Source organism: Pelophylax lessonae, assembly GCF_965119305.1.
Source record: "Pelophylax lessonae genome assembly, chromosome: 11".
NCBI lineage: Eukaryota > Metazoa > Chordata > Amphibia > Anura > Ranidae > Pelophylax > Pelophylax lessonae.
This window is the reverse complement of record NC_138778.1, coordinates 76,388,645-76,410,208: the sequence shown is the minus strand read 5'-3', so window position 1 is coordinate 76,410,208 and position 21,564 is coordinate 76,388,645. Positions and strand designations below refer to the sequence as shown.

Genomic DNA, 21,564 nt, shown 5'->3' with positions numbered 1-21,564 from the left:
TTTTGCACCATGCTTGTTTGGAAGCTGGATCAGCAAGCCAGGGACGCAGCCACAAGGCCCTTTTTGCTGTAACTGAAGATAGCATAGATCTGGACAAGAGGCGAAGAACATCAATGGATGCCTCTCCCAAAAAAACGGATGCCAACTTGAGCTCAAAATGGGAGCGTTCTCTACAACTTTGTGACAAGACCAATCTCGCCACTGGGCATTGGAGAAGCCTGGTTGCTCGCCTCCTGCAATGTGACTATGGACCCTCTCATCAGCCCATGCTAAACGTAAACCCCATGGCGATTTGACTGTGTGGCATCTGAGCGCTGTTTGGATATGTTGAGCGCTCAGATCCAGGCTATCTGGGGATGGGTTGAATGTGGGGGTTCTGTTCAGTAGAGTTATGCATTTTTGTGTCTTTTTGTGTTTCTTTAACCATGTGGCAAATGGAGTCTTGCCTCTATCCTGGAAGCTAAACCTAATTATATTTTCCATTGTCTCCAGGATAGAGGTCTCTGTGAAAACTAGTTTTAGGCAGAGGGGAGATCTACCTTATTCCTGTACACTGTAAGGCACAGGAAGTACTACTCCTATTATGGTCATTCCACGAAGTTCAATGAGTAGACGGACTGTCTGAGGTGGCTCTCCATTCACCTATTGTCGGGTGTGCTAATGAACGTGCCTGCTGTCTGCTAAGAGATGTATTGACACTCAGAGTAATGTGTATTGAGGGCTCGTTAGGGAACCATTGTTCTGTGTCTAACTATTGTGTACATTGCCCCCTGGGGCTTCTGTCTCCTTGCACATGGCAGTCCTTCTGGTCAAGCTATCTGACCAATCACTGCTGACTCATTTTCAAGCCCTCATTTGCATGGCTGGAGAGGACCTTATGGGGAACTGCAGGTACTGTGCAATTGACCAATGGGAAAGCGGTTGTTGGGGGAAGGATGTTCCAAATTCTGTATAAAAGTGTGCTGTGTTCTTCCAATAAATGTTGTTCCTATTTTACCCTCAACTCTGAGCTTTGTCTCGTTATTGGGAGGGGGGGGGGATTTATTGTATGCTGTTCCAGTTAGACTGCTAGGAGTGTAAACCCCTCATATGGTTTTTCCTATTCAGCTGTATGCAGCATTCATAAGGTTCCAGCTACACTGTTCGCATCATTCCTTGGTTTCCAGTTCGGGAGTTTGGTGTCCTGCAAGTAGCTGTGCCTGTAGCTCTGGAAGAGGAAGATCTCCTAAACGGTTTTAACCCTTTTGTGTCCGGGGTGCCGTAACAAGCTTCATCCGAGATGCTCCCAAGTCTGGTCTCGATATCAGACACCCAGACCTCCATGGCTTTGGATAAAGTTGCTAGTGCCATAACAGGCTTGCAGGCTGCCCAAGCAGTAACATAGACTCTTTTCAGATCTAGGTCTATTTTCCTATCCAAGGGGTCCTTAAAGTATACCGTATCATCCAGGGGCAGTGTAACATGCTTTGCCAATCTTGTGACTGCAGCATCTACAAGGGGAGCAGACTCCAGGTGAGCTACATCTTCAGCTTTGAAGGGATAGAGCTTCACCAGCTTGGAGGATAAGGAAGACTTGCTATCCCCTTTGCTCCATTCCTCAGTGATCACGTCTTGCAGCTCAGAAAGGGAAGTTAATGCGCTCCTTACCTAGGTGCTTGAAAAACTTCCGTTGTTTCTTCTGGGGAGACACAGGATCCTCCCATTTTAGAGCTTCCTTAATGGCTCTGATTAAAGGCCGTACTAGGGCAAGCTCAAAGCCTCCCATTGCCCCTTCCTCTTCAGAATCACTGTCTGATGATTTTGCCGAAGTAAGGCTCGGTTGAGAGGGGCCCTGATCTTCCGGTGCTTCAGCTGGAGAACTGGATGTGGTGGGACCAAGTGCCGGAACAGTACCCCACTCCTTCAGGGACTGTTGCACTACCCTCTTCACTAGGGTTTCCAATCTGTGGTCCTCGGGCTCCCTCTCACCGGCTGTGCGAGCAAAACATGGCTCGCATAGGGACTTGTCCTCCGGGACATGCGCCCCACAACCCCAACAGACTCTCTGGTGTGTGCGGTGACCATGACGTTTTGTATGGTGTCTGGAGGAGGAATTAGAGCGTCTCCTCTGATGCCTACTCCCTGATGGAGACTCATGGCGTCTTGATCTGGGGGATGAACTCCTACGTGGTCTGACAGGGTCCCTATCCTGAGGTGCTCCAGGCCTGGAAGAGCTGATGGAGAAAGAGAAAAATTGGGGAGACACTGGATTTAGCCATGAACCAGCTAGCCCTCCCCCGCCCCCCCTGAAAATGCCAGCACACAGCTGTTATGAGAGGGCTGGCCACAGGAGGGCGGTGACGCAGGATCCATACTTCAGGCCAAATAACCAGACTGATAAAGGTAGCATACATCAGACACAGGAGTGATACAGTGAATAGTGTAATGTAACCATACTCCCCCCCCCCCCCCCCCTGCATGTCAAACACCTTTGCACATACCTGTAGCAAGGAATCCAGAGACACAGGGAAGCTGCCGCAATGGCCACAGTACTTCCCAAGGGTACTGGGGAACTGACAGCTGTTTAAATTCCCCGCCGGAATGACGTCAGCGGTGACGCGAGTGCGCATGCGCGAACCAAGCCTCGCCTTCGTTCGCGAGGCACTGCACATGCACGGGACCGGAAAGCTGCCGTCTGATTGGCCGAAGACAGCAGAGGAGGAAGAGGAAGGCGTGCTGGAACGCAGGAAGCGTTCCAGCGCCATTGGGGCCAAAAACACCGCTAGCACCAGGGAAAGAAACATACAGAGGAATACATAAATAACAAATACTGCTGCCATGAAGAGCTGTACCGATAATCTTCAGACCCTGTCAGAGAATGCCGGCCAAGCTTCAGTCAACCGCAGAGAGCTGGGGGATTCCAAGTGTCACTCACCCGCCCATGGCTGGGCCCTGGACACGCAGACACCATCCAAAATATCTTGAGGTGAGCCGGCCATAGATAAGACATCCAAAATGTAGGTCCGTGGAGGAGGACAAAAAAGGAACACTGGCTGTACCAGAGAGCTGAAATTTATGGGAGGGGGGTCCTATACCCTTGGAGTGGAGGCGGGGTTAACCAACACATAGGCTGCCATGGAGACTGTCAGGAAAGGAATTTTACGGTAAGATTTTACAAAAATTCCGTTATATCCAGCAATAAATTATAAATAAGTCATCTAATTAATTAAGTCCAAATAAAGTGAATACAATTCATGTGCATGCAAAAACTATTCCCAATAGATACAAAAAAGTGCTATGTGCATACAAGATCAGTCAAATACTGAGTCCTTCAGGAAGTCGGACTCTTTGTCCTTCCGGGCGGTCCTCGCAAAGGTTTGGCTGCGTCCGCTGCGACCATTTTGAGATGGATCGGCAGACGGTGGTTCAGGCTTATTCAATCAAGGGTCAGGTTCCTCCTTTCCCTGTGAAGGCGCATTCTATTAGACCGCTGAGTGCCTCTTGGGCTTTTCGCCATCAGGCCTCTGTTGTACAAGTTTGTAAGGCAGTGAATTGGTCGTTTTTGCACACCTTTACCAAATTTTACAAGGCGGATTTGTTGGCATCTTTGGACGCCTCTTTTGGCCACAAGGTTTTGGAGGCTGCCGTTTCATAAGAAAATGTTTGTTTGTACTTCTCTTCGGGGTCTTTTTTTCTGGGTGAGCTCCTGTTGTTTGGTTGAGCTCCATGTTGCCCGTTTGGCTAAGTTTAGCCTTTTGAAGTTGACGTTACTATCTGGTTGTGTTTTTCCCACCCCTCATATCTACACTGCTTTGGGACATCCCACTCAGCTCATGGAGATGAGGCTGCGTCTGTCGACGGGCGATAGAGAAAATACAATTTTTGTAAGATCTTTCTGTAAAATCTTTTTCTCTGATGTCCATTGACAGACGGAGAATCCGCCCCTCTGTTTGGGGTCGTTTTTTTGCCTTCACTGCTTGTAAACTAAACTGATGTGCTGGATTGTGCAGTGGGGCTTTATGCCTAGAGGGACAGCCCCCTGGGCATGTGTATTCAAATTTTACTGCCTAGACTACTCTTCCTGATGGGAGGAGCATAAACCTACTCAGCTCATGGAGATGAGGCTGCGTCTGTCGACGGACATCAGAGAAAAAGATTTTACGGTAAGATCTTACAAAAATCTTATTATTCCTAACATTTATAGTTGTGAACCTATCCTTGCTGGTAATATGGAAAATAGGAAAAGCAATTTAGTCCACACAGAATGAGCACTCTATGTATACACAGTCTGTGGAACAATTTTGTATTGTGCATTTTCTTTGAGCATTTGTATTATAATCTCATTTCTATCCTAGGTGATATTCTCCTCTGAGCAGACATATGAATTAATGCAATGCCTTGAGGACAAGATAGCTGTGATGCCAGAATCAGTTACTTTACATGAGCACCAACTTCAGGTAAAAGCACTGAAGAGAAGACCATAAGTATTCCTGAATATTTGTAATTATAGGGTTTTGTTGTTGCTTTTAGAATGTAACCCGAAAATATGCTTATTTCATGGATCAGTACCTGGCAATTAAAACTAGCTATTGTAAGCTTGCTCTGTACTCCCCCCCCCCCCCCCCCCCCCAAGACAAAGGTGCGTATTTATTTCAATATACATACAGTGCATCCGGAAAGTATTGACAGCACTTCACTTTTTCCACATTTTGTTATGTTTAGTCTTATTCCGAGTTTTTGCATGGAGACCCAATCAGAGCCAAATGTGGCTTTGATCGGGTCTATGGCTGCCGTGCAGGCTCGTTGCCCGGGTCTCCTGTTGGGACAGGAGACCTGGGCGGGCCGCAGAAGACGGCGGGAGGAGGGGACGTCTCCTCCCACTCCTTGTAATGCTGAGCGGCTTCTCAGCTGCATTGGTTGTCATTACAGACAGCCGACCGTCGGTTATGGACGCCGGTATTGGGGTGATGCCTCTAGCTGCAGGCATCACTCCGGTACACTAAGAGTGCAAAATGTACATACATGAAATGGTCTATAGCACTATCGATACTAAATACATATATAAATCAATAAATACATAAAATACAAAATGGTGCTGATGCTTTCAATATTCTGTGACTTAGTGCTAAAAATCAAACTAAAGTGTAGATGAGTGCTAATTTTCCATACTACATGGATACATGATATACAACCGATAATAACTATATAAAAAGTCTTTATCATATAAGTCCCAAAAATCAGACGCAATTTCCGGTTTACGGCTTGGACCTACGTCACTTCCAGTTGCGGTGGAACGCAATCCAGGACCAGCGATACCCGAGCGGCCACTCGTAACCAGGAAGCTCCACATATCCTACTTCTGTGGTCTTTTATCTGCATAATAGTGAGTGTACTTGTTTTTTTTCAATAAACAGCATGTTATTCAGTTACTACACTATGGGAGTTTTCTTTCTGCATGGCCATTAAAACACCTGCCTTTCTGGGGGAGAATTATTACATCCGAGGAAGTTCGTCCTAGGGGAAGATCCTACTCCATATGTGACCCAAATGCATCCCACTCCACACCGGACTATAGCGTTTTTGACCCACATGCAGTATTGCTACGGGGTCCTGGCAGTCTGGTAAGTGGAAATATCCAAAGGGGGTGAAACTGCACAAGATTGCACTTCAATTTTGCACGGATTGGCACTGAATTGCATAATAAGGAACACAGAGCACATTGCACTTTCAATGGCCACCTGCTTAAATTGGATTTTTGGGACTTAAAAGATAAAGACTTTTTATATAGTTATTATTATCTGTTGTATATCATGTATCCATGTAGTATGTAAAATTAGCACTCATCTGCACTTTAGTTTGATTTTTAGCACTAAGTCACAGAATATTGAAAGCATCAGCACCATTTTGTATTTTAGGTATTTATTGATTTATATATGTATTTAGTATCGATTGTGCTATAGACCATTTCATATATGTATGAACATTTTTTGCACTTTTAGTATACCTATTTTTGCGCTGTGTATCATCGTACCAACTACTAGGCGGCATCTATAGGCTTATAACACTAATCCATAGCGCAGGACACATTTTTATATCACTCCGGTACAAGCACTTTCCAAAATATCGGTAACCTCTGGGGCCGATTCCGATATATCAGGGAAAGTGCATATCGGCCCTCGATAATCGGTCGATCCCTAGTATACACCCACTCTCAGCTATAGGCACTTAGTTTTTTTCTGCCTAGTCAGGAGTTAAAGGGGAATTCCAGTCAATAATTACATTTTTCCTATTAATAGTATGTTAAATCTTTATCTTTGATATTATTTATTTTTTGGCTAGTTGCTTGGGGAGCTTAAAAAGTCTTATCTAAGCTGGACAAACCGCTTCTTCCTGTTTTTCACTGACAACTCTATTTCCTGTTATCTGAAATATTCATGGTGCCTTTTACTTCCTGAAAACTTTGTCCTCCCATTGCCCAGGCATGCCCTACTATTCATTACAACTGCCCCTGTCCTGCCCATCCCCACCCCCATCCCTTCTCTTCTTAGTCAGAGAACGATATCCTGCTGTCTTCAAAGCCTTGTTATTTTCTAACCGCTTCCTGAGAGAGAGAGAGCACAGACAAGCAGGCATGTGTGTTATGTTATGCTCACTGCATGTGGCTAAAGCAGCACATGGCACATACAGAGAGACACACACTTCTTACAAACGACAATGTCACTTCCTAAAATTAATTATTCATGTTGGAACACGCCCAGCAGCTGGGGAGTAATGGCACGCCCAGCTGCTGTAAAAGACAGAAGGAGCTGAGGAAATAAAATCACATGACTGGAGAACCTATGAACAAATATAAGGTACAAAGAGAGCTTTTTAACTTATTTGCACAATACAGATCGATTTTAAAAGCTCATTACATGTCAATAATGATTTTTACTGTGCTTGCCTGTAGTATTCCTTTAAGGACCTAGTTCCTTGCTGGGATCTCTGGTCTTGGCAATTTTTTTTTTCTTTTAGAATATAATTTTTTCCTATCTTTGTTATTTTATTCCTGTGAGAATCTACAATCAATTGGCGGACTGGGCGATGGACTGGATTATCTAGATCCAGAGGGTCCCCCAGTCTGGCCAGCGAGCACATGCAGACTGCAGCTCCGTGCTAGGTCTGCCGCGACATAGCCCCACTGGACTGGGGCTGGCCTCCGAGTGAAACGTCCCACAAGGACGCATACAACTTGGCCTCAGCCTGAGTCACAACTTTTCTTGTGGCCTAAAACACCCACATTACAATGGAGCGGTGGTCTGTCCGGAGCGGTGCCCACCCTGTGGCTGGTATGGTAAGTAGCTGTCACCTCTCTACTCCTGGAGGGTTTTGGGGTTGACATGGGCCCCAAGTGAGGTTATGAGCTGGCTGTTGCCGCATGCTCTTAAGGGGGGGGGCTGGTTGGAGTTGCTGTTGACCGGGTTCTCCTGGTGCACAACGGGGGATTGAGCAGGGTTCCCTGCCACCCTGGGGATTGGTGACTAGTGCAGGGATGTCCTCTGGGCTCCCTGCCGCGGCTGTTGGGCTGAGGGAGCAGATAGTTTAGCATCCGCGGGTACGCGCCTCACGGCCAAAAATTTAGGCTGTGGCTTTGCGGCCTACTAGTTATAAACTACATGAGGTGGCCCCTGTAAAGGTGGCTGAAGCCACTGCCTTGCATTTGGGCATCCGCCCTCCACTCTGCGGCCCCTGGGTGGTCGGCTCCCTTGGAGCTCGTTTCCAACGGCTGGGCGCCCACAAAAATTTAGGCCGTGGCCTACTAGGCCATGCGGCCAAGTCGGGCGCCTCTGTTGGGGGGCGGCACCCCTAGTGCATTTTAGCTGAAGCCCCTGCTCTTCCTTTGGGCATCTCCCGGGGTGGGATCCGTGCACTTGCGGCACAATAATTTAGGCCGTGGCCTACTAGGCCATGTGGTCAGCTTGGCGCCTCTCTTGCAAGGGGTGGCACTTAATTTTTTAATGACAGCCTTCCTGCCATTATTGTGTGGAACACCTGCCCCTTTTTAGTGCTGCGGGACCATCCGGGTAACCCTGCCTGCATGTCAGCGTCATGGCAGGCTGCCTCTTTTAGGGGAGCTATTTCCTATTATGCCCTTTATGGAAGGCTCAGAGGGCGACCCCCTTGTTTTTTTGCGGGGTCCAGTAGGTGGTCCATTCGTGGGCTCTTGGTCGACGTCCCCTTTGCGGGATCACAGTCGGCGGCCTCCCCTGATTGTTATGTTTTCTGGGTGAGCTTAGTATATGGCGACCCTACTGGGTCTGCGTCCACGCACCCTGAGTGCTCAGATAGTAAGGATGATTCCTCTGCTCATCTAGCCGTGCATGAAAAGGCACTGGTGGATGCATTGATTGTGTCAGTGCGTGAAACTTTAAACCTGGTGGATGTGTCTGAGGCACTGGCCCCTTTCCCGCCTACTTTGACAACATTGTAACAAAACAGTGGGGTTGTCCAAAACGCACTCTTGTGGTCCCTAAGCATTTTTGTATGCGGTATCCTAATGAGGATTCCTTGCTTAAAAAGTGGACGGTCCCAACTGTAGTGGACTCACCGGTTTCCAGGTTAACTAAAGCTACCTTAATTTCGAGTGAGTCCCCGGCCTTTAAAGATCCGGCTGATAGGAGGGTGGAGGCTCTGGCCCGCCATATGTTCACTGTGACTGGTTCAGCACTTAGGCTGGTATTTACTATTGCCCTGGTGTCGCAAACTCTTACTGTGTGGACTAAACATTTACGCCGGGACCTGGAGGGGGAAAAAGCTTCCCCCTGCCTTTGCGGAGCTGGCAGATCAGTTGTTCCAGGGGCTACAGTTTATCTGTAATTCCTCTTTGGATGTGGCTCCTTTGATTTCTAGGCTGTCAGTATCAGCAGTGGTCCTTTGGCTTAAGATCTGGCTGAAATTCTGGTCTGCGACCAGTCTTCTAAGAAGGCCTTATCTGATCTCCCCTTTGTAGGGAGATCGCCTACAAAGGGGTCCTGAGCTGCATAAAAGGCACAGGGAGGGCAATATGTAAATAGATCCAATCAGCTTTATGTAAGGGGATCCAGCCTGGCCATTTAAGGCGCAGCACACCATGCAGTCTCCACCCCTACTGAGGAAGTCAACGCCTGTGGTTGGGCTTCGACGTCACGCGTATAGGGGACAGAGCCTGCGTGCTGGAAGCTCTCTCTTCCTAGATACCGTTTATGCTTATTGCTATGCGCTTTGGAAGCGACACCTTTTGTGAGTACCATTCCTTTACTCAATAATGCGGTTTACTGCAACCATACAGAGCGCACTAGATCTCTTCCTTTGTTCCCCTTTTATGTCTATCGGTGAGAATCCCTCTGGAGGTGATAGGCTATCCATAGCCTTTACTATCTGAAGGTCCCTGTGTATATACAACGCTGTGATTGACCCAGCAGTGGGTCTATAGTGGAGGTGAGAGACCAATTCACCTGGTGGTGGGATTACACTAATCACGAAAGCACTAATTAAGTTTTGCACATGATTCTTTTGGACACGTGGATTCACCGTTTAGTTGATTGATTGTATGGACATTGGAACATGTATGGACACTGATTTTGAGTTTTATTACACTATGTGTGCACATGACTAGCGCAACACTACTTTTTGGTTTATTTAGTTTACATTGTGTAGTTTAGACACTTTTAGTGTGTGCAGCCCGTGTTTATATCATTTGTTTATTGCACCATTCACTATTGATATTTTTTTGCGCTGATAGTTTTTGTTCTATAACCTCAGGCAACGAGGAGGGTTCTTTACTGTTAGGGCTACAAGATTGTGGAATTGTCTACCACAAGAGGTGGTTTCTGCGGGTAGTATGGTGACTTTCAAAAGACTCTTAGACTTACATCTCAAGGATCAGGAGATTAAGGGCTATGTTAGATGATTACAGTCACACACACCTACACAGGTTGAACTGGATGGACTATTGTCTTTATTCAACCTCACCTACTATTTAACTATGTAACTATATATTTTGATCGCCTGTTTGAAGCTTCCTTAAATGACATCATTGAGGGTCTCGGGGGGGGGGGGGGGGGAGAGCACTCTTCTTCCACAGGCTACCAAGGGCAAGGCGCCCCGTTGTAGACGTGGGCCATTCTTCTCAGTTCATAAGAGGCCTTTTCGTCCCTCAGGGTCTCAAGACAAGGATCAAAGCCCTTCAGGGCCTCCACCAGAGGTTCCAAGAGGACCTGGTCGGGCTCTTCCAGACCTGCGGACAAGGCTTCCTCTGCATGAAGGGGCACCCTCACCCGTATCTGGAGTGGGGGGTGGGGGGTCTTCCTTGGTTTCCGGATCCGTGGACCTGCCTAGCACAGGAAAAGTGGGTCAACAAAGTCATTCGGTTCAGGTACAAGATCGAGTTTCCGTCTTATCCTCCGGAAAGGTTCTTCTCTTCCAACTTGCACTTATCCCCAGATCGCGTACGAGATCTTAATGTGGTGCTTTCAGCTCTTCAGAAGCCTAACTTTGAAAGTATTCGGGAGGTTTCCCTGCTTGCGCTGCCCTGGAAGGTAGTCTTATTTGGTGGTTATAACCTCTGCGCACAGTGTGTTGGAACTGGTGGCGTTATGCTGTCGATCACCTTATGGTGATTCACAAGGATAAGGTGGTGCTTTTCCTTCCTTAGGTGGTCTCGTGACCTTTTACATCCAGGCGTGATCACTTTCTGTGCTTCTGCTTCCTGCTGCTGGCCGAGGTCATTTCCTGTGTCTCTACCCTATGCTGCTGAGGACGATCTGGAGGATTTCTCTGGTGGCGGTACAGCACTGGTGTCTTTGCGGGCAAATCCCTGCACACTCTGCTGTTAGTGTATTTTAAAGGGAGACTCTGCAGACCACTGCGAGGGGCTGGTGGGAGCCGCAATTGGCGCTTCTTAAAGCGACAGTACTCCATTTTTGCTAACTTTATTTATGTAGTCCCAGGCTGTGAATTCACCCTCAGACCCACTCTGTGCGACTCCCGGACAATCGGGAACACAGTTGCTGGCTGCAATTTCAGCAGCTCTGGATAGCCTGGCAACCAAAGTTGATTTTGTCCTGAAAAGGGTTAAAAGCCTGGAAACGGACGCTGTCTTCTCCATCTTTGGTGGTGTCCTCTGACAGAGGCTGATGTGGTTGCCCCTTATGCATCCCTACCTGAGGAGTCGCTGTCCTCAGTCAGATGGTGAAGAGAACCTGTCCTCTTCAGCTGAAGCACGGGAACGCGCTTTGGTGGAAGCCCTGATTATTTAAGTGCGGGAAACTTTAAAATTGGCGGCTGAGCCCACGCCGGCAGGGATGCAGGTGGCTTTTGGCTCCCGCAAGACTCAAAAGTCTGGCAAGGTTTTCCCTTGTCCCGACACCTTTCATGATATTGTGACTGACCAATGGCTGCTCGTTAAGCACGTGCTAGTGGTGCCAAAACTCTTTAAACGCCGGTATTCTTTTGCTGATACAGTTTCCAAGCTTTGGACGGTGCCAACTAAAGTGGACCACCCAATTTCCAGGTTGAATAAATCTACTATTGTGCCTGTGGTAGATTCCCCAGTTTTTACGGATCCGGTGGGTCCTTGAACCCTGAATTAGTTCCTCCGGAACTTTTGGACCAGGTGGCCCAGGCCCTGGTGTTCCTCTGTGATGAGTCCATGGATGCGGCTCCCCTGGTGGCCCTGACAGATCTCCCCTTTCTGGGAGAACGTTTGTTTGGTGACTCCTTGGATGAATTAATCGAGGGTCTGACGGGCAGGAAGAGTACTCTCCTTCCTCGATCCTCCAAAGTTCAGAGCTTCTGGAGGGGCATTGGAGCAAGCCCAAAGCCAGTCCGTCCGAGGCTGCGGACAAGTCCTCTTCAGCATGAAGGGCCGCCCTCACCCTTCTCAGGGTTGGGGGGGGGGGGACGTCTGCGCTTCTTTCAGGAACCCTGGACTTCCTTCATTCAGGACAATTGGGTTCGCGAGCTGGTTTGTTCCAGGTACAAGATAGAATTTTGGTCCGGACTGGGGGACACGTTTTTTTCAGTCAAATCTTCACCTGTCTCCGGAGTGCTTAAAGGATCTTCGGGAAGCTGTGCAGAATCTCCTGGCTCAAGGGGTGATCGTGCCGGTTTCTGCCGCAGGAACGCTCTCAAGGTTTTTATTCAAACCTGTTCACGGTTCCCAGAATGGAGGGCAAGGCACATCTCATCCTGGACCTCAAGGCTCTGAACCGCTTTGTGCGGGTGCAAAAGTTCCGAATTGAGTCCATTCGGTCAGTGGTGACATCATTGAGTCGGGGGGATTTTTTGGCCTCCTTCAATCTCAAGGATGCGTTTCTCTACGTCCCCATCAACCCTGGGGGACATCAAAGATTCCTCTGCTTTTCAGTGGCAGAGGAGCACTTTTAATTTGTGGCGTTACCCTTTGGTCTCACCTCCGCTCCCAAAGTCTTTACCAAGGTCCTGTCCCTTGGTATCTCGATTGTGGGCTATCTGGACGCTCTTCTGTTGCGAGCAGTCTCTTATTCGGATCTGTTGGGCAACATTTCTATTACAGTTCAGACCCTTCAACAATTCGGGTGGACGATCAATATCCAGAAATCTGCCCTGTCACCGTCCGTATGGGTCACTGATCTGGGGCTGACTCTCGACTCTTTGGCGAGGGTCTTTCTCCCTTTAGACAAGCTTCGGAAGCTGCAAAGGGCGATCCCTTTTGAAGGCCAGGAATTTGACATCTAGGAAGATCTATCATCGTACGTGGAAATCATACATTTTATGGTGTGAATCGCTGCAGCTGCACCCTCGCTTGCTTTTTATAGCAAGGGTTTTGACCTTGGAAGCAGTCCCGTTTGCCAGAATCTCCTTCTGCAAAGTTCTCGAGTGAGACTGAGCAAAGTGGAACCGAGATCCTCGGTCATTGGACCAGAAGATTTGTTTGAGCCATCCCACAAAATCGTTTCTATCCTGGTGGATCCAGTCACCTGTTCTGTGCCAGGGCAAGTCATTCCTACCGTTGTTCTGGATGGTGGTGGCCACGGACGACGTCCTGTCGGACTGGGGTGGAGTGCTGCGGAAACGTTGTGCCCAGGAGACTTGGACAGCAGAGGAGTCTTTGCCAATCAATATTCTGGAACTGAGGGTGATCAGGCTCTGCCTGCTTCATTGGACGAGTCGGCTACGCAGTTCTCCGGTTCGGATACAGTCGGACAATGCCACGGCTGTGGCTTACATCAATCATCAAGGGGGTCACCAAGAGTGTTCTGGCGGCCAAGGAGGTGGCCAAGATTCTGGTTTGGGCAGAAGCCAATCAATGTTCCAGCTCTTTCCGCAGTCCACATTCCGGGTGTGGAAAATTTGGCAAGCAGATTACCTGAGTCGTCAGGTGTTGGATCAAGGGGAATGGTCTCTTCATCCAGAAGTGTTTCTCCTTCTGTGTGCCCGGTGGGGGACTCCGGAGGTGGATCTGTTTGTGTCTCGCCACAACAGGAAAGTTCAGCGGTTTGTGGCCAGGTCTCGGGATCCTCTGGTCGATGCCACAGACCCTCTGGTGGCTCCCTGGAGCCAATATCGCCTGATTTATGCCTTCCTTCCTCACGTACTCCTGCTGAGGTTTCTTCGCCGGGTGGCGGAGGAAGGCGTTCTGGTGGCACCAGACTGGCCTCGGCGGTCTTGGGACGCAGAACTGGTAAAAATGGTTGTGGATTCTCCATGGCGACTTCCTCTACGGGAAGATCTGCTGTCTCAAGGACCGATCTTCCATCCTGCTTTACGGTCACTGGCTTTAACGGCCTGGCTGTTGAAAGCAAGGTGTTGAGGGATAGAGGTCTTTTTGACTCGGTGGTTCCTAACCTTTTGAAGGCCAGGAAATTGACATCTAGGAAGATCTATCATCGTATGTTGAAATCATACATTTTATGGTGTGAATCGCTGCAGCTGCACCCTCGCTTGCTTTTTATAGCTAGGGTTTTGGCCTTTTTACAAAAAGAGGTTGAGCAGCACTTGGCGTTGGGCACTATCAAGGGTCAGGTGTCTGCCTTGGCCATTTACTTCCAACATCCATCGGCTACTAATAGTTTGATTCACACTTTTACTTAAGGGGTCCGTCATCTGGCTCTTCTGGGGAGATCCCCGTTACCTCCGTGGGATCTCAATCTGGTGTTGTCTGTTCTTCAAAAGCCTCCCTTTGGGAATATTAGTGAGATTTCTCTGGTTTCCTTGTCGCAGAAGGTTGCCTTCTTAGTGGCTATTACTTCTGCTCGCAGAGAGTCTGAGTTAGCGGCGCTGTACTGTCCATCTTATTTGGTGATCCACAGGGATAAAGTGGTCCTCAGACCTAATCCGTCTTTTCTCCCTAAGGTGTCGGATTTTCACCTTAATGAAGACATAGTGTTGCCTTCCTTATGTCCTAAGCCTAAGCATCCCAAGGAAATTGCCTTGCATTCCTTGGATGTGGTCTGGGCGATAAGAGTTTATCTGACGATTACTGAGTCCTTTATAAAATTGTACTCTCTCTTCGTTCCTCGTAAAGGTTTGGCTGCGTCTGCTGCGACCATTTCGAGATAGATCAGGCAGACGGTTGTTCAGGCTTATTCCATCAAGGGTCAGGTTCCTCCTTTCCCTGTGAAGGCTCATTCTCCTAGATCGCTGAGTGCCTCTTGGGCTTTTCGCCATCAGGCCTCTGTTCTACAAGTTTGTAAGGCAGCGACTTGGTCGTTTGGGCATACTTTTATTAAATTCTACAAGGTAAATTTGTTGGCATCTTCGGGTGCCTCTTTTGGCTGCAAGGTTTTGCAGACTGCTGTTTCGTAAGAGAATGATAGGTTTCTCTTAGGGGTATATTACAGGATTACAGGATTATATTACATATTAGGGGTATATTACAGGATGAGCTCCTGTTGTTTGGTTGAGCTTCATGTTACCCAGTTGGCTAAGTTTAGCCTTTTGGAATTTACGTTACTTTCTGGTTGCGTTCTTCCCACCCCTCGTGCCTACACTGCTTTGGGATGTCCCATTCGGCTATTGAAGATGAGGCTGCGTCTGTCGATGGACGATAGAAAAAATAAGATTTTTGTGAGCTCTTACCGTAAAATCTTTTTCTCTGAAGTCCATTGACAGACGCAGCACCCGCCCCTCTAATTTGGGGATTTTTTTTCTTTTCTTCACTGCTTGCAACTAAACTGGTTTGATGAGCTGAGTGTGGGTTATGCCTGTGGAGACAGCGCCGTGAGTGTGTACATGTAAATTATTTACTGCCTAGACTACTCCTGCAGGGGGCAACCTAACCCATTCAGCTGATGAAAATGAGGCTACTTCTGTCACTGGACTTCAGAGAAAAAGATTTTATGGTAAGATCTTGGTTTTTCCTCAAAATTCTACAAACGATATCCCATGATGACAATGTGGAAGAAGTTTGAAATCTTTTCAAATGTATTAAAAATAAAAAAAATCACATGTAATAAGTATTCACAGCCTTTGCTCAATACTTTGTTGAAGCACCTTTGGCACCAATAACAGCCTCCAATCTTTTTGAGTATGATGCTACAAGCTTGGCACACCTATTTTTGGCACGTTTCTCCCGTTCTTTGCAGGACCTCTCAAGCTCCATCAGGTTGGATGGGAGCATCGGTGCACAGCTATTTTCAGATCTTCATCTTTAGATCTCTCCAGAGATGTACAATCGGGTTCATGTGGGTTCTGGCTGGGTTACTCAAGGACATTCACAGAGCTGTCCCGCAGCCACTCCTTTGTTATCTTGGCTGTGTGCTTAGGGCTGTTGTCCTGTTGGAAGATGAGCTTTCGCCCCATTCTGAGATCCAGAGCACAGAGAAATGCTGGAGCTCTGTCAGAGGGACTATCGGGTTCTTTGTCACCTCCCTGACTAAGGCCTTTTTCTCTCGATCGCTCAGTTTGGCTGGGCGGCCCACTCTAGGAAGAGTCCTGGTTGTTCCACACTTCTTCTATTTACAGGTGATGGAGACCATTGTGCTCATTTTGACCTTCAATACTGCAGAAATCGTTCTGTACCCTTCCCCAGTTCTGTGTCTCGATACAATCCTGTCTCTGAGGTCTACAGACCATTCCTTGGACTTAATGGCTTGGTTTGTGCTCTGTCATGCACTGTTAACTGTGGGACCTTATACAGACAGGTGTGTGCCTTTCCAAATCATGTCCAATCAACTGAACTTACCACAGGTGGACTCCAATCAAGTTGTAGAAAAATCTGAAAGATGATTAGTGGAAACCGGATGCACCTGAGCTAATTTTTGAGTTTCATGACAAAGGTTGTGAATGTACATGTGATATTTTTTTTTTTTTTTTTTTTAATAAATGTGCAACGATTTCAAACAAGCGTCTTTCACATTGTCATTATGGGGTAGAATTTTGAGGAAAGTAATGAATTTAATCCATTTTGGAATAGGGCTGTAACATAACAGAATGTGTAAAAAATAAAGCGCTGCAAGTACTTTCCAGATGCCCTGTATATCAAGTACTAACATAAAGCCCATTAACCACTTCTGGACCGGAAGATTTTCCCCCTTAATGACCAGGCCATTTTTTTGTAAAACGGCACTGCGTTACTTTAACGGACAATTGCGCGGTCGTGCGACGCTGTACCTAAATAAAATTGATGTCCTTTTTATCCCACAAATGTAGCTTTCTTTTGGTGGTATTTGACCACCTGATATTTTTTTTATTTCTTGCGCTATAAAAAAAAAAGCGACAACGTTTTTTAACATTTTAGGCCAATTTGTTTTCTACTACATATTTTTGGTAAAAAAAATCGCAGAAGCGTATTTTGGTTGGTTTGCACAAAGGTAATCGCATCTACTAACTACGGGAAAGATTTATGTAATTTTTATTGTTTTTCTTTTTTTTTTCGTTACTAGTAATGGCGGCGATCTGCAATTTTTAGCGGAATTTCGACATTGCGGCGGACAGATCGGACCCCTAACTGACATTTTTTACACTTTTGGGGTAACCAGTGATATTACTACAGTAATCAGTGCTACAAATATGCACGGTTACTTTAATAATGAGACTGGCAGGGAAGGGGTTAACACTGTGGGCAATCAAGGGGTTAAATGTGTACCTAGGGGTGTGTTTCTAACTGTATGGGAGCGTGGCTTGTGAAATTATCACAGACACCTGTGATCCTATATAGAACGATCACAGGCATTCTGTGATCATTCCAGAGAGAACAACTGAGCTTTGCCAAAACACACCTTGAAGACTCTGAGGCCACATTGAAAAAGGTGTTTTGGTCAGATGAGACTAAAATTTAATTTATTTTGGGTCAACACCAAACTATATGTCTGGCGGAAATCCAATACAGCTCGCCATCCCAATAACACCTGAATAATGTCAAATTCTTGAGGAAAATCTGCTGCCCTCTGCCAGAAAGTTGTCAATGGGAAGAAGGTTTGCCTTCCCATTTGACAGTGACCCAAAGCACACAGCAAAAATTACCACACAGTGGTTGAAGAAGAAAAAGGTGAATGTCCTTGCATGGCCCAGTCAGAGCCCAGTCTTAAACCCCATTGAAAACCTGTGTAATTACTTTAAGACTGCAGTTCACAAACGGTCACCATCAAATTTAATTGAATTTGAGCAGTTCTGCAAAGAGAGGGAAAACGTTGCAAAGTTAGTAGAGATGTACATATCCAACAGACTAAAGACTGTAATAAAAGCAAAAGGTGGTTCAACATAATACTGACACAAGGGGGTGATCCTTTTTCTAACTCCGTGATTGTTTTTAATTTTTTTTTTAAATTTCTGACCTGTTGGTGTTTGTATTTTTCACTTGGATGTTTTAAGTTGCACTTAGTAAAACAGCATAAAACAAAAACTCCATCTGTTTTTATTTCAGGCTTCAATCAAAATGTGATTTATTTCCAGGGGGGTGATTCTTTTCTATACCCACTTTATGTACTGTATGGGTGTGGGTGTTTTTGAAATACCTCATAGGGGATATTGCCATTCTATGTATACAGAGTTGGAATGAATCCTAGGGGTTGCTGTGCACTAGGGTGATATACTCCTGACCCCTGACTATGTACATTTACATATACCTGACCGCTGTGTTACTTTTAATCCTGACCCCTGTACTCTATTCCTCACATACTCTAGACCAGTGTTTCTCAACCTTTTTACCTTCAAGGAACAGGCTGAGCGCTCAGGGAGCCCCAAAAATTGTTTTTTTTTTTAATGTCTACAGCTCACAGAACGTCGTTGTGATCAAGTGAGCTGCAGATAAAACAACAAATATTCTTAGAAATAGCATTAAGCAATAGAATAAATATTAAAACCTACCTCCTTAATGTGAAACTTGTGCTTGCTTTTTTTTGCAAAGATGCTGAAATCTGGGTCAAACCTAAGATCAGCAGTGTACATGGGATTCGGAAGAGAACAGTAGATTAGGGAGGGGAAGAGCACAGTACAGGGAGGCCAGGAGGGAACTGCATAGTATGGGGAAGCCAGGAGGGAACTGCAAAGAGTGGGGGGGGGGAGCAGAAGGTAACTGTATAGTACAGGGGGGCTACGAGGGAACATTACCAGGGGGGCCAAAGAAGAATGGTACAGGGGGGGGCAGGGTAGAATTGTGTAGTATGGAGGCGAGCAGGAGCGAACAGTACAGCGGGTGGGGGGCTAGGAGAGAACAGCGGGGGGGGGGGAGAGAACAGCACAGCAGGGGGGCAGGAAAGAGCAGCACAGCTGGGGGGGGGGCAGGAGAGAACAGTACAGCAGGGGGGAGGGCGGCCCTTTCCCCCCGTACTGAAATCAGATATCTATATCCAGGCAAGAATAGTATGGGGAGGCGCAGGAGAGAACAGTATAGAGCAGGGGGTCCTTTTAGGGAATAGTATAGGGGCAAGGAGAAAACAGTACAGGGGGGGCCAGTAGAGAAATTGATAATCTGCCCCCCCCCCGTACTATTTTCTCCTGGCCCCTCTATACTGAAATTGAATATCTATATCAGATAGGGGGGCAGGAGAGGAAATTATAGTACAGGGGGGCCAGGAAAGAATAGTATTGGGAGGCACAAAAGATAAAAAGTATGGGGGGGGCAGAAGAGAAAAGCTGGGGGGGGGGGACAGGAGAGAAAAGCTACAGGGGGGCCAGGAGAGAAAAGGTACATGGGGGGGGGGTGCAGGAGAGAAAAGGTACATGGGGGGGGGGCCAGGAGAGAAAAAGTACAGGGGGGCCCAGGAGAGAAATTGATAAGCCCTGATCTTTTCTGCCCCTCTATACTGGGGCCAATGCTGGAGGGTACAATGCTGGCATCTGTAGTGGTTTACAGTGAACCCTTAATGCAGAACAGCTCAGGGAAGCTGCTAGATCTGCTGTTCATCACAAGCGCAATCGTATCTCGCCCACCGATTCTCGTCCCTCCTGAGTGATGTCACCCACATACAGGCTCCTGGGATGGATGAGAGGGGAAGGCTGCCCGCAACAGGCACAGGACAGTGATGTCAGTTTTCCTCCACATCTTGTCAGATGTTTGTCTGCTTGTGATGAACAGCAGATCATGGCGGAACCCCTGGGGACCCCTTGCAGAATCCCGATTGAGAAACACTGCTCTAGACCTTTACACTCTACATTACCACTCATGTCCTCTGCAATCTTTTTCGGAGTATGACAATCATGCCTAGGTAAGACCATTGGGCAAGCCATGCACATCAGAGGAGAGGGTGAAGTATGGCAGCTTTGCTTCATGCACTGCACATGACACTTTTCCCATTGAGCAATGTTTGGTATTCCAGGTTTGGTTTTGAATTCTTTATATTTCCTTTGCAGGGTGGCAATACTGAAACTACTAAAGTTGACATGCTGCGTCTGGCTCTTGCTCGAAATCTAGCACGTGCCATTGTAAAAGAAGGAACACTTCAAGCCTAGATGGAAAGTAGATAATCCTGTTGCGTTTCCTGTACAGACTGTTTAAAAAAAAAAAAACCTTTTTGCTAATTTGTGATCTCATGTATATATGGCTCTTAGACAAATATGTCTATAATAAAATACTTCCATAGTCATAATAGAAGGTCCTATACTGTTGTACTGTATGTTATATACTATTTTTTAAAACCATTAAAAGAAATCTTCTGTATTGGCTGGATTCTTATATAGTCACCAAAGTGTTTTCTCTTACGTCCTCCGACAGTCGCCGCCTCTTCATATTCGTCACATATGGGGTATTAGACTTTGCTCCGAAGGAGTAGCTAGGCAACAGAATATGTTAACAATAAAGCTTTAACATATCCCACCCTCAAGGGGTGGTCCCCTCAGTCAATACCCTCCTACTTCCTGCAACCATATCTCAGTTTTAATGTCTAGCTTGTCAGGAGTGGCTGGCTCTCTCTGTGCTGGGACTTTTTGTCCCAGACTCTTTCTTCTTTTTAATATTTTGTTTGAGTTTTTTTCTCTACCTTTACTTAGCTGTTATTTTGGTCAGCATTAGTTAGTTCTTCGGACGAAGAGGATCATGCGGACTGGGTCTCGGGCTGATCCCCCTGATCGCAGGTCGTGGGTCAGTGGCTTCCCAGTCTGCCATCGAGCGTTCAGCCAGGTAACGCTCCTGGCACAGTGAACGACCCATCCCTGTTCGGTGCAGGGATGTTTGGTGAGGTGGCTACCTCACCGGACGCTGTGCGGTTTCTTAACCGCCATTGTGTGCGTCTTGAATTGCGACTCTCCCTGCCTCATGTGCAGCGGCTTGTTTGCCTGTGCGGGTTCCCCACGCCATGTGAGGTAAGTGTATCTATGTGGGGACCTGTCTGTCTGGGGGGGGTCTCAGTCTGGGACTGTGTAACCTGCCTTTATTCACACTGCTTGTCTCCCTATCTCTCGGCTGCATGCTGTGGGCTGCAAGGGGGGGGGGGAGCTGTGTGACACTGTGTGTGTCAGGCTGGGCAGTGTGGGAAGCTGTGTGCTGTGGGGCATGTTTTTATGGCATGTTGGGGCATATACAGCGATCGCTGCGGCGATCTAACATGTATCCATATAATGGGATAAGCTTGTGTGTGTTTTTATGCACTGTGGAGCGGCGATTTCGGCGCCAAACGACGCCATTTTACCGGCGCCCGCTCCGGCCGCATGGTTTACATGCACGGCGGCCATTTTCTTGTAGCCTCCATAGGCTTACATAGAGCGCCCTGGCAGCATCACTTCCTCTTTCCTGGAACACCGATCGAGGCAGCAGCAGCGGCGGGGTCTCCTCAGGTTTTATCCTTCTATTCCTGTTTGCCATTGCCTGTATTCAGTCTGTATATTCCCTGTGGGGGTCTCATTGTGCCTGAGTGTGGTGCGGTGGGCTGCGCTTGCCGCGCTTGCTGAAAGGGGGCAGTTAACCCTTGGTTGTCTGGCATACAGGGGCAATGGATTCTCAGGAGGGCAAGTTTCCCACAGTATTGGTGGAAAGCCAGGGGACCGCTGTTTCCCCCCCAGGGGGGGATTTAGCCACTATTGTGGCTGGCCTTGCTGCCCAGGTGCAAATGCTGGTGGCTGCTCAATCTACTAAACGGCCCAGAGTTGCTCTGTCCTCTGATTCTGAGGGTGAAGGTGATGGGGCTGTTCTAGCAGGGACCCCTTTATCGG

At 47.4% G+C, this 21,564-nt stretch overlaps 1 protein-coding gene across 1 annotated transcript in view; it reads left to right on the top strand.

Moving 5' to 3' along the window:
- The window catches only part of NUP85 (nucleoporin 85), a 231,098-nt gene extending 211,120 nt beyond the window's left edge, over nucleotides 1-19,978 (top strand). The window contains exons 18-19 of the mRNA XM_082271221.1: nucleotides 4,335-4,436; nucleotides 19,771-19,978. Of these exons, the coding sequence (XP_082127347.1) occupies nucleotides 4,335-4,436; nucleotides 19,771-19,869 (201 nt within the window). The 3' untranslated portion in view covers nucleotides 19,870-19,978. The remainder of the gene's footprint in view (nucleotides 1-4,334; nucleotides 4,437-19,770) is intronic.
- The last annotated feature ends 1,586 nt before the right edge of the window (nucleotides 19,979-21,564 follow it).